Source organism: Tamandua tetradactyla, chromosome 24 (genome assembly GCF_023851605.1).
Source record: "Tamandua tetradactyla isolate mTamTet1 chromosome 24, mTamTet1.pri, whole genome shotgun sequence".
Classification (NCBI taxonomy): domain Eukaryota; kingdom Metazoa; phylum Chordata; class Mammalia; order Pilosa; family Myrmecophagidae; genus Tamandua; species Tamandua tetradactyla.
This window is the reverse complement of record NC_135350.1, coordinates 36,005,064-36,018,522: the sequence shown is the minus strand read 5'-3', so window position 1 is coordinate 36,018,522 and position 13,459 is coordinate 36,005,064. Positions and strand designations below refer to the sequence as shown.

General features: G+C 31.8%; 1 protein-coding gene across 5 annotated transcripts in view; it reads left to right on the top strand.

Moving 5' to 3' along the window:
• Window positions 1-13,459, top strand: part of CCSER1 (coiled-coil serine rich protein 1) — a 1,450,145-nt gene that overhangs the window by 306,199 nt on the left and 1,130,487 nt on the right. For all 5 annotated transcript variants that reach the window (XM_077142860.1, XM_077142859.1, XM_077142861.1 and 2 more), the window contains one exon: window positions 798-891. In XM_077142860.1, coding sequence (XP_076998975.1) covers window positions 798-891 — 94 coding nt within the window. The remainder of the gene's footprint in view (window positions 1-797; window positions 892-13,459) is intronic.

Genomic DNA, 13,459 nt, shown 5'->3' with positions numbered 1-13,459 from the left:
TTTTTGCACATCATGGTTAACTCCCCAAACTTCTCTATATATCCTTCCAGTTTACTCTGATATTTGTTCTCTAGAAAATAAACATAGGGAAGATAATCTGAGTTCCAGTATATTATGATGTTATGAAAGTAGGTCAACTTTTTAATCTAATGGATATGTATTTCTTCTGCTCATCCCTCTAATCTAAAATAAATACTGGTGAATGGTAACCGGGTCTCCACTTCCCCATGTGATCTAAATTAATATTTTACCATTAGCACTGTATACAAATTTGTTTGAGAAACAATTCATTAAATGCAAAATTCAAATGTTCTGTTAAAAAATAAATATTACAGGAAGAATACAAAGTTTCTGTTCATTGACTTGTATGCCTTTTAAAAAATATGTCTTTTTTTTGCATTTTAATAAGCAAAATTATATCTTTTCTCATGTTCATTAAAGAAATTTGTATTGAAAAAAACTGTTTCCTGTATTCTAATATCTTTGATACCAGTTCATACCTACTTCCACTTAATGATATGTTATAAAAGCCGATATGCATATAAATGCAAATACTAAGATTGGTTTAGAACGATTCTTGGAATTTTTTATTAGACTGATCATTGGAAAGCCTATATAATAGGCCATAATTTCTGAGATTCAATTAATACTTTTTACTTCTCATTTTTAGTTCTTTGTACTTTGTATCATTTGCATATGAACAGTTCTTCATTTTCTCAGGGTTATTATTATTATTTTTGTCTCTAAGTATTGATTATTATTTTTGTCTCTAAGTATTGATTTTGCTTTTTCTTCAGGATGTTTTGAATAATTTGGGATCTTGTGAATTGGATGAAGATGATCTTATGCTTGATCTAGAATTTTTAGAGGAACAAAATCTTCATTCTTCAGGTAAGTATTGAACAAAGGCACAATATTATGCAACTTTGAGGCTAATAATTTAGCTTCCATTGGTAAGCTAAATATTGTATAGTCTAAGATTCAGTTTTTGTCCTTAATTTTCGTATTTTGTGTGTAAGGCACATGATAGGTACTGTGATTACATATGATTCGAGTCCTAGAAGATCTTAAAATCTATTCTTTAAGTATAAATTTTGTTGAAAGATATTCATGAAATAAGGAAAACCTATAAAACAAGGGCCTTTCCAAAAAAAATGTTCTGATTATATATTTAACAGTTTTAAAATGTAATATTTTCTCTTTTGAGGGGAAGGAAACAAATATTACAATTCTCTTTCCAAGTATTTCATATTACCATCTGTAAGTATTGCATATCTTGATTTACTCCTCCAAATCTTAGCCACCTCTATAATAACAACATAGGTTGATGTTGATGCAAAATTAATAATTACCAATAGCAGTCATGATTACACACTCATAAAAATACACACATACCCAAACAGGATTATAATATGAGATAAAAAAATTATTGTTGAATGAGTTAAGGAGGGAGCCCATTATATTTGTAATAGTTTAAATTTATATTAAAGAATAAAATGCCATCTCTGCAAATATGTAAATTACTCTCCTGAAGTAGATCTTTGATAATAAAGATAAGCTTCTGCACTTATTTTGTATTGTTAATAATGCTTTTAATACGATAATTTTAAATTTAACATAGAAATAACATTAAACTAAAACTTTAATATCATGAATTCTATTGCATGGTCCTATTACATAAATTTAAGAAAACCAACCCCTTGGAATTGTAGTGTCCTTATTTTTCACTTGTGAAAATTAGAAATGATGATCTCTAAGGTTATTCCCAATTTTAATATTTATAATGAATTTTTGTTCACACAGAATTCTTAGTTTACTATAGGTAATATCATATTAACAGTTGTTGAAAGAAGACAATAGTTATGTTTATATTTTCTTAAATATATTTTTAAGGCTTATTTCAAAACAGCTGAGTTTTTTTAGTTGACTATTAAGTTATTATAATCATTTCTCTAGATATTCTTTCTGCAGTTAATTTGTCATATAGTCTTTGTAAAATGGATATGTAGATACCTAATAAATGTCAGGTTCCATGTGCATTTTTCTTGAAAGAGCTACAATTTCTTTGGAAAGGAATTTTTTGATATCTAGCAATATTATCAGTGTATTTTTCTTTAGATTCATTTATCCAACTTCTAGAAAGCTAATCCTACTCTGGCAAAATACAAAACAATGTGCACATGGAGTTATTTATTGCAACATATTTGTAATGGCAAATATTGGTAACAGTTCGAAAGTGGTAAGCAGTCATGAAAAGGAAAGAAGAATGTGTCTATATCTGCTATGGCATGATGTTAAGAATATATTGTTGCCAGAGAAGTTATGATAGATAGATAAGATTGACACCATCCAGACACACTGATCAATTACTAAAAATGTAACCTGTAGACATTTTGTACTTCCCTAAGAAGACAATGTCAAAAAGAATTACATAGACTTACTTTGTGCTTCTCCACTCCGCAACCCTGTCAAGTACTTCCATCTACTCAAGTCTTTAGATTGAACCATGATTTAATAGGAAGCAGAGGACAGGGGAGGAAAATGCTCGATGGCACAATGAGATGGCCAACACCCAAGTCCAGAAGGTAGAAAATTCTATGAAATAAACTGCCTGGTTCCTTCAACAAAGAAATGGCTTGGTGAAGAGAGAGGAGAGACTGTTGTAAATTAAAAGAAGCTTAAGAAACAGAGCAAGCAGATGCAGTGAGAAGCCTTTGTTGATGTGCTTATTTTAAAAATATATAAATACTGTAAAAAACATTTCTAAGTCAATCAGAGAAATTGACTTTTATGATCAGAGAAATGTTTTCATTTTGTTGGATGCTGCAATGTTGTTTTTGTTTTGGTTGTTAAAGATGCCTACAATTGAATCATGCGATATCTTTACCAGCAGCTAGTTGGGAGGGAATTGCTAAAACTAAGTTGACAAATTGTCAAAATTGTGTGATATCACTTAATGAAATGTCTTTTAAAAATCTATTTCTCTTTTTTCGCTCCCCAGACCATGCATCCCCCCAAAAAAATCTATTTCGTGTTTGATGCCACATTTTGTGGTTTGAAAAAAAGCAGCAATTATCTATTTATCACAACAGCTTAGAAAGAAGGATCTCTGGTTGAACTGGTTTGATATTATCTATTTTCTTTATTAAGCAATATTATTAAAGTTCTCCCCATCATATAAAAAGCCCATTATTGATGATTAATACTGATATAATGCTCATTAGTGTTAAACATTCTAAAATGATGGTCAAAAGAAAAGTGATTTTTAAAAATCTGAAAACAAAATTATCGTACTATTATATTTTATATATTTTATATTACTGAAAATCATTAAGAGGTTTAAAAATTTTGTTAGGACAAAGCATATCATTTTTTACTATAGAGGCTTATCAATAAAGATTCATAGCAATTTAAATAAGGCTTAATACAATGGCCAAGATGAATTTATAAAAGACTACAAAAGTATTTGTTTTCGAAAAGTTTCATATGAGCGAAAAATCCATTCTCAAATATTTTTATAGTTCAGGACATTTATAAAATTTTATTCTGTTTAGCTTGCAATTAATATTGATTATATTTACAAGAACGAGAAATCACTATGTATAAAGTGTAGAAATCCTGCTTGCCTGTTTACTACAGTAACTGGCACATAGTAGAGGCTCAATAGGTATCTATTAATTTTATTTTATTTGAACTATTGAAGTATTGAATAAGAGTATTTGGTTTTCAAAATTAAAACAAAAATTTGTAAAGTTATATTCGTTAATTTTTCTTTATAGAAAAGCAAACTCCTTTAAGAGATTTATTTCATTGGACAGAGTATGGAAATATGTAGTTGGAAAAAAAAGACCCCTTTATTTTGTCATATTTTATACTTCTCATATTGAGTGATTTACCATGCAGAGTCATTCTGAAGGGTAACAATAGGCAGCATCATTAATTCATATGTATTAATATTCATATGGTATTAATCATCGTTTGTTGGTGTACTACTTTGCAGTATAAGCAATATGAGCAAAGGCATATCAACCATGCCAGTAAAATACAAGAATGACACAAAAAGAGAAGAAAAAGCCACTTTGAGTTGTGTGGCTGATGGCCTCTGTCGTAGAAAAAAATCATGTACATTTTCGTATTTAAATGTACGTTGTATCAAGTTGCTGAATTTTGTGCCTATAAACATATCTACCTTGATAAAGAATGACTATTATTGTAGTCAGGACAGTCCTGGACATCTTTTAATATGCTTTGTATTTCACTTTTTGCTATCTTCTTTCCTCCTTGTTTAATAGTTAGTTGTAGGGCAGACCACAGTGGCTCAGCAGGCTGAGTTCTCACCTGCCATGCTAGAGACCTAGGTTCGCTTCCTGGCGCATGTAAAAAAAAATAAATAATAAATAAAAAAGTTAGTTGTAAATTTGTAATTAGGTTTTTAAAAAGTTTGTTTTTGACCATTGCAGCAAACAATTTGAATAAAATTTCATAATCCTTTGAATATATAAACATATATTCAGTGATTTTCAAAATCTTTCCTAAAGAAAGAACTAGTACAAATAAAATATCTGTTTTAGAATGCCTTCAATGGATATTACAATTTTTTTTTTAAGTGAGAAAAGATAATTTTAATGCAAGGTATATGGGTCGTATCCTAAAAGAAACTTGTCTAGAGGTAAAAAAAACAAAAGCAACTATTCTGAATAATTTAGTCTGATCTTGGGCATTATCTAATGTATATTTTTAATTTGAATATAAAAAATAACCTTTTGGATTGAAAACACTGTGAATAGGCTTTCCAGATATCTTTTATTATGTTTTCTTGAATTAATGCTTAAATTGCTTTTTCTTGATAATTTTGTTTGTGAAATAATTAATGTGAGTTATGTTTCAGATATGGCATTATCGAATCATTTATTGCCAGACATTTTTACTTCCTCTGGGACAAAATATTATTATATTTTTGTTTCTACATTCAATAAATAATTTATAAAGCACTTATGATAAGTGATTTATTTAATTAAAGAAATGAGATGCTAGCATTTATATATTTTTAAATTAAAAAATATATGATGACCCTTCCAGTTTTTCATTTCCCTCCTTATTTTCTTATTAATGCTGGTATGTTCTTACACAAATTGAGTTAGACAATATGTTAGAAATATTAACTAGGTATATATCAATGCTGTTTTGGAAAAAATAAAAAAAGAAAGCACCAAAATACTGTACCAAAGTTTAATATTTCAAAAACTCCAAAAATAAGTCACCTTTATATTTTCTTTACATGAAATGCATGTTGTTAACTACAGTCTGTCAAAAGAAAAATCCCAGCAATGTATTTTTGTTTATTTTTGCTTTATGTAGTTTTACATTGTGTTTAGAATTTTAAAAATTCTTTACCATGTTTCTTTGCTAGAGTTCATTGTAGAAATAATTTAAGCATCTTGCAAAATACTTATAATACAAAATAAAGAAAAATTATTTGAGGAAACAATAAAATAAATATGAAAAAGATGAAGCCCTGGTTAGGATTGACACACAAAATGTATACCTAATATTGCAGTCTGTTGACAATGTTATTTTGAGTGTAGTGCTATCATATATGTGAAGAGAAATATCTGTCATCAATAATTCAATCAGTGCATTTCCTCAATACAGGAATTCTTGTTACTAAAAACTGGAAGATATTAAATTACATAAGTTACATAGGATTTGATATCAAAAACAATTTCCTCAGCAACCCCCTTCAATACAAACTGATGGCATCATGCCACTAGTTCAGTAGAAGTAATTCTAATGCTGCCACATCAGTGATGCACAAGCTAGGAGCTTTCTGAGCATCGTGCTTAATCCAAAGTCACATCCAAACTCTTGTCCATAGTTTATATTCCTGTGATACTTTTAATGTAGAAATTAACTAATGTAAATTTTGTTAAGCATTCTCCTCTGACATAAGCTATTCACCATACAGCCTAATAGAATATCTCCTTTTCAGCAATATCACTTCCTGATGGCATCCTCTGAGATGAACTGTTTGCAAAATGTTATCCTTGGGAAATTGAGTAAAATGACTGCTGCAATTTGTTACTATCAAAAAACCAGTTAAATATTGAACAGTGCCAATGCTAAATAAGAATTTAGATTTGGGTTTTGGAACACTTAATCTTTAACCATTCTTTTCACAGTAAACTAATAAAATAGAAAATTTATACTGGTTTTCTATTTAGACTGCTCTCAGTATCATCTTTCTAGTGGCAGACACCAGTACTTTAATGATAAGCTTGGTTAACATGCATCTTGCTAATTTGACATTGATGCATCATAATTCATTGAATAAAATGAAGTTAAAAGGAAAGAAGGTCAAAACACATTTTGGTTTTACCTCTTTGGATATTATTCATTAAATTCTTCAATTCTTACACTGGCTGCTGTGTTAGTGCCAGGTGTAGGTTGTATATTAGTTATAGTAATTTGTGGCTGGTAATCCATATTGGATGGAAAGAACCGAATGCTAATAATGAACCAGGTTCTTGTCCTAAGTCATCTCAAGTTAATGTGCACACAACTCCCTTAAAGAAAATTGCACCTTAAAGATTTATTCAATAAAGAAGGTGACAGTAATTTCATGTTGGAACTACATTTTATTTCCTCATTTCTCGGTCAAGGTCCATTTATAGGCCATTTTAAGACTGTTTTTAGTCCATTTAAAAGTAAGTCATTCAAAGAAATTTTACAAGGTGGGAAAGATACATTCAAACTAAAGAAAATGCAAGTTATTATTTAAAAAGATCAGACACTTTGGAGACAGATATATACAAATTAAATTCCAGCTTTGCCACTTATTATTAGCTCAGTGCCTTGGGCAAGTGATACAATCTTTGAGTCAGTTTCTTCTATCTCAAAATATCATCTTACCTAAATGGGTAACATATGTACATGTTCTGTTAAGTCTCTTTGTGTCTTTCACAGTTTCCTGGCACAGTATAGGAATAAAGTACAAGTTAGTTGGTTACCTTCCCCAAAATCTTAGGTAGTGTTATATTTTTGTTAATGAATGTTTACTCTGTCATTGAATCTTTTTCATAGTCTTAATATCTTAATGTTTCATCATTATTATAGTTTATTTTTAAACATGCTTTCTGGATTCAAATTTTTATCATCTAAAATCTATTTAACATTTTAAGTAAAGTTTTGCTAGTACTAAATAAGCAACACTAATTAAAACCCTTTGCTTATTGCAGGTAGTACCTGTGGGTTTAAATGTATGAAAACATTTATTTTCTGGCTACTAGTCATATATCCCAAATACTACAACATATTTAAAATAGCAATTGCTTTGAGAAAAAATAAATTTCTATTTTAAATACTTTAAAACTTACTAACCCAAAGCATTATAAAGCATGAGAGAAAGCCAAGCTACTACTTTGTATTACTTTTAAACCTTACAATTTGTAGAATGTTACTCAATTGGAACTATATTTCACTTATTTAGCAATGTTTGCTAAAAAGAATGCAATGATCATTTGCATGATTGAGTAAAGAAAGTTAGCCTGCTTTTGATGTTTATTTTGATGTTAAATCTAAAAACGCCTAAGGCAGTATCTCTTGGTGTACGGCCAGATGAAAATGGGGGAGTAATGGCCCAATGATATCAATTAGGAATTAATTAGGTAGTTGCTAAATTATTTTGAGTTTGATGAACAAGCAATATAAAAATTCTGCAGTGAGTTAGGAACTCCTCCTGTGCCTATTAATTAAGGAGGTAATTTTTGCTATTAATTTTTAATGGATAAGAGCACAGCAGAGCTGAGATGAAACCCTAGTGATTTTGCTAATATGAATGGTAATGTATAAAGAATTGCAATGACATTCACACAGGGAAAATTAGAAAAATCTAGTATAAGGTTCTACAAACTCTGATAGGTCTGGGTCAGAAAAAGTGCTATGAAATCTCTTCAGCCTGCTTGTATGAAACTAAAATAAATGCCACTTTATTTTGGAGTATATTATACTGTTTGAAAATATGGCCTTTGACAAATCTGGATTTATAGTTCAACTCGGCCACCAGCGAGGCTACGTAAACTTTGGCAAATTATTTACTTTGCCAGTTTTTCTTTATCAGAAAATGGGGGCAATAATAACAATACGTACCACAAGTGTTGTGAGGAATAAATAAGCTAAAGCATAGTGGGATGTTCAGTTCCATGGCTGCCATACCGTACGCTTTTAACAACGATGGATAATACGGTTATCTTAGATATACTAAGTATAATAAAATGTGATGTACCTGAGGATTAGTAGGAATCCTGTCCTGCCAGTTTTAGTGATCTTTCCTGTATCTGTTAGTTGAAGATCTCAAACATGTTTTCAAATACAGAATTTCTCAAATTTCAAGTACAGAATGCCACAATATATGCAATTAATTTCTTCCTCTTATTTGTGCCCAACTTATAAAATTAAATAAAATAACAAAATAATAAATGAAATTTATTGAACTTTTGTTCCAATTCAGTAAGGAAGATACCATCCTTTTTCACATTTGAGAAAATGGAATTTTTGAGTGAAAAAAATTCAGCAGGAAGTAGGTGAGCCAGCTGGATCTAAACAAAGTTGGCTTGACCCTGAAGACTCTGCCTTCAATCAATATGATCATGTATTCTGTTGAGTACTAAAATTATTTCAAATAAAATGTAAAAAAAAAATCACAGTTTCACTAACCCTTGGTCTTAAACTGGCTCTTCTTTCTATTAGTGTTTTCAGTCATTAATATTATATATATCTGCTTTTGACTGCATCCAAGAGTTATATTTATTTATGGGAGAACCTACTTTGTGCCAAGAACTGGTGTAGGCACTTTGTTTTTTTCGGTTTTTGTTTTGTTTTTAAACTGTGATTTCAGAGTTAAGCAGTTTGCATTACTCATTTAATCCTCACTACAACTCTTTCAGGAAGTATTACTATCCTCACTTTACAGATGAGTAAATGGAGACACAGAAAAGCCACGTTATTTATCCGTGATTTCAGAGCTTCCAAGTTCAGAACTAGGGTTTAAATTATGCCTTTGTGATGCAGAAGTCTATCTACTCTACCTTTTGCAACGCTCTCAGTGATGTTTAATTACCAGAAGTTGTAACAAGGGTCTAAATGTTCTTTTGTAATACACTGTTAGAATAACACTAGAGAATGGATGCAATTGTGACATTAGTTGTCACTCAGTAAGTTTGAACAATTGATTCTAATGCTATTTTCATTTCTGCTTTAAAAGGTTCCGAGTATCTTGCTATCTGCTTGCTTACCCTGAGATGGCAATCTTGTTCTGATAATGATCTTGGTAACCCTATGACACATTTGTATTCAGCTGCATAGTTTATGAGGGGTTTCAAATATGTTATCTCATCAAATTATCACAATAACACTCTGAAATAGGTGTTAGTATATCCCAAGTTCACTGAAGGAAGCAAATACCCTGGTTAAGAACTTACTGAAGTTCACATAGCCAAGATGCACTTAGATCTTAACACTAAATGACTGGTTATTTCCATCATCTTTTTAGATCTCCTTACTTATTTTTCATACAATTCTAGTATGTTTGGTTACATATTTTCCACAGCCACCCAAAATCACGGCATATCTTGGAAGAGAATTGAAGAGTTGCTTCAAGCAGGCGTGCTGACTGAGCTGAAAAAATAACTCTAGCCTCAAAGCAAGGGCCTTGGAAAGAGATATGGAAAGCAGATAGAAAGTCATAAAGCAGAACAGTGTGGGGTTATTTAATGTAGGAACAAACGTCTTTACCCATATCAGCAGATTAGGCATTGCTATATTGTAATGTATCTATCTCACTACTATTATAGTAATTATTATTACTCTGAATCATCAAGGTAAAATAAACTATAATCAGCATACTCTGTTTAATATAATGGGAAGCTATATAATTCTCTGGAAATACATCTATTATAATATATTTTAATCTTTAATATGCTAAATGGGGGAAAAACATTTATTTCTTCAGAAAATTTAACAATCCAGAAGTATTATTCGTAAGGATTCTCTATCGCAAGCACGTGAATGTTCTTTTGAAGACCTTTTATAAGGTACTTTTTCCCTCTATCTCTTCCCAGTGTTTTTACAAAAGACGTAAGAAGAGATAGATGAAAAAATTTACTAATTTCCATCCTTCAAAAGGCAAGGTCTTATATCACTTAAAGGCGAGAGTATACAGTTATCGGTGTTATCTGTTTTCAGGTTTGAGCTTTCAAAAGTATAATATTTTTGTTTTTTTGTTTGACAGAAGTTGATCCATTCCTTGGATCTACAACTAATTTTCAGTTGCCATTTTTTTAAATGTCAAATTTATTTTTAAAATAGTGACATTTACCTGGCGCCATGATTTTCAGTATTCAGTTCACTGTTTTAACTGGTGTATTTAAATGATGGAAGAAAGAGTGTCTTAACTGGGAGAGAATTTCAGATATTGAGAAGTAAAGTCCATATTTCTCCCCCTGAATATTCAGAGCTTTTAGGTCACACAGCTTGTTCAAGGTCATGCAATTCCTTTGTGGTAGAGACAAACCACTTAATAAGAAACTGACTAGGTCCATTTAGTAAGCACCGTGGCAAATAATTATTTTATGTTTTATTATGATTGCCAGCAGAGTAAATTCATTTGTATTTGAAGATTTAAAAGGGCCTCTGGCTATTTTGCCTTTCAGATTTTCCTATACTTCAAAAGGATTGCTTTAGTTACAAAGAGGGCATTTAGATGGAACACTTTTCAAAATCTAATCAACTGTAGCTGAGAAATGTTTATACATTCTGACCTAATCTAATATTAAATGACAACAATTGTAATGAAGTCACAGAATTTACTTGTAACCTGCTATTGTAGCATTTCCTAGCATCATAAACTCTCTTTAGCTACACAAAAGGGCGGTGAATGGCCTGAGTTCATTAGAGGATACACTCAAAGGAAAGTATTTTTTTCATTCAGCGTGGTTATTTTGGAGCAATTAGAAACAAAATATGTGTCTCGATATAAAATTTCATGGCCTCTTACAATTATGTGGTGACATCTCCAAACAATTGCTTGAATAATGCTAGCAACAGCAGCTGTCACTATCAAAATGAACAAGTAATTAAGAAAGCAAAATACTGGTCTTTCTTATGAAGGAATAGAATATTTATGTATTTAAAATTGTTCACCAATAAGAAAAATATCCACTGACGTGAAATATAATTTTCTACAATGTCTGAGGCAGAAAGGAAGAGAAATGATAATGAACATTCACACTATTACAACAAATTAAGTTGTAATTGTACACACTAAAAACAATTATAGAGATTCTCGTCTTTGAACTATAAAATTTTAATAGCATAATTTTCTCAGGTGTTACTATAGTATCTTTCTACTTTTATTTGTTTTCTGCTTCTCCATTTATTAATCAGAATTTCTGAATGTTTACTATTGAATTGGGAATCTGTTTCTCTTATGAGGACCTCCTTTTCTATAACCATATGTCTCAGTGGGGTAGGATAATTTAAATAAGACCAAGACTTGTCTGGCGAACAGGTGGTTGTAAATCTGATTGATGCCAAATGTCAGCTCCTCAACCTCTAGATAAGATAGTGATTCTGAATGCTTAACATGGTGATGGGAAACACCATCTTGACTGAGTGAGCTCTGGCGGTTTTACTGATGAGGGGAACTAGGCAGGATTTTACTGAAAATGTGAAATCTGGTTTTAGGTACGGTTTTCAATTAGGGGACTTGATTAAGTCTGGGTTAGGGTCAGGATGTAATAGTTTAGAATTGGTGGAAACAGCAAGGCAAAGATTTTAGTGTGAAGGGTTCAAAGATTCTTAGGACAACATCTGTCTGTTGGTGCATCCTATTGAATAGTTGAGGGGCCTTTTAAGAAGTTTCTATAATGAATTATAAAATTATTTCCTGGACAAGAATCCATTATTATTGGAATAATAAGGTTATATCAATGAAATCATAAATTCATGTCAGCTGTTTTGGGGGTTGGTGGTTTTAATTCTCAGTCTCTCCCCACCCCCATCTGTAATTGGTTATTTTTTCCTCCTAGGTGTCTTCTCTTGTTCATGTCCTAATACCCAGCCTTATTCATTTGGAAATAGGGTCTTTGCAGCTGTAATCAAGTGAAGATGAGGTCATACTGGATTAGAGTCAGCCCTTAAATCCAATGACTGGCGATTTTACAAGAGAAAAGCAAGGGCGATTTGGATATAGACACAGGGGAAAGAAAACCACGTGAAAACAGAGTCAGAGATTGCAGAGATATAGCTACAAGCTGGTTACTGTCAAGGATTGTCAGAAATCACCTGTGCTGGTTTGAAAGTGTTGTGTACCCTAGAAAAGCTATGTCTTTTAATCCTGATTCAATATTTTAGGGTTGAAACTTTTGATTACCTTGCTTCCATGGTTATCGACCCACCCATTTGTGGGTGTGGCTGTTGATTAAATTGCCCCACAGAGATGAGATGTGCCTGATTGCAGGTGTGACCTTTTGATTAGATGGAGATGTGACTCTGCCCATTCAGGGTGGGTCTTGATTAGTTTACTGGGGTCCTTTAAAAGGAGAGACATTTTAGAGAAAACACAGTTGCTTCAGAGTCAACATAGACCCAGACATTTGGAGACACCTGGAGTGCTGATAGAGAGAGCAGACACCTAGACATGGATGTTTGGAGATGCAGAGTCCAGTAGACATCACCATGTGCATTCCCATGAATTGTTAAGCAAGCCAGAACCCAAAATTGTGCCAGGAAGAGCTAAGTGAAGGCCCACAGATGCATAGAGAGGAAACTGCTGGCATCAGAAGCTGAAGCAAGAGAACCAGCAATAATGGCCAGCAGATGCCAGCCTTTCCATGAAACAGACAATGGCCTTTCTTGAGTCAAGGTATCTTTCTCTGGATGCCTTAATTTGGACATTTTTATGGTATTAGAACTTTAAAGTTGTAATTTCATAAATTCCCTTTATAAAAGACATTCCATTTGTGGTATATTGCATTCCAGCAGCATTAGCGAACTCATACACCACTAGAAGGTGGAAAGAATCAAGGAAAGATTCTGTCTTGGTGCCTTCCAATGGAGCATGCAGTTGCAAATACTGGGATTCAGATTTCCAGTTTCCAGAACTGTGAGAATACAAATTTCTGTTGCTTTAAGCCACTCAATTTGTGGTTATTTTTATGGCAGCTCTAGGAAACTAATGGTTATTTAGCGTGAGTTGAAGGATAGACCATTTTCATCTAGGGTTATGAACAATCCTGTTTTTCACAACTGTTTGAGGCATCACAATCACATATGAAGTTTCTGGTGGAGATTGTTTCAACCTCCTTAAGTACAGACTTTTCTTGTTCTTCCTGGATGATGATCTTTTTTTTTTTTTTTTTTTTTTTTTCCTGAATCATTTCATGGGGCAGCAGCTGTACAACAA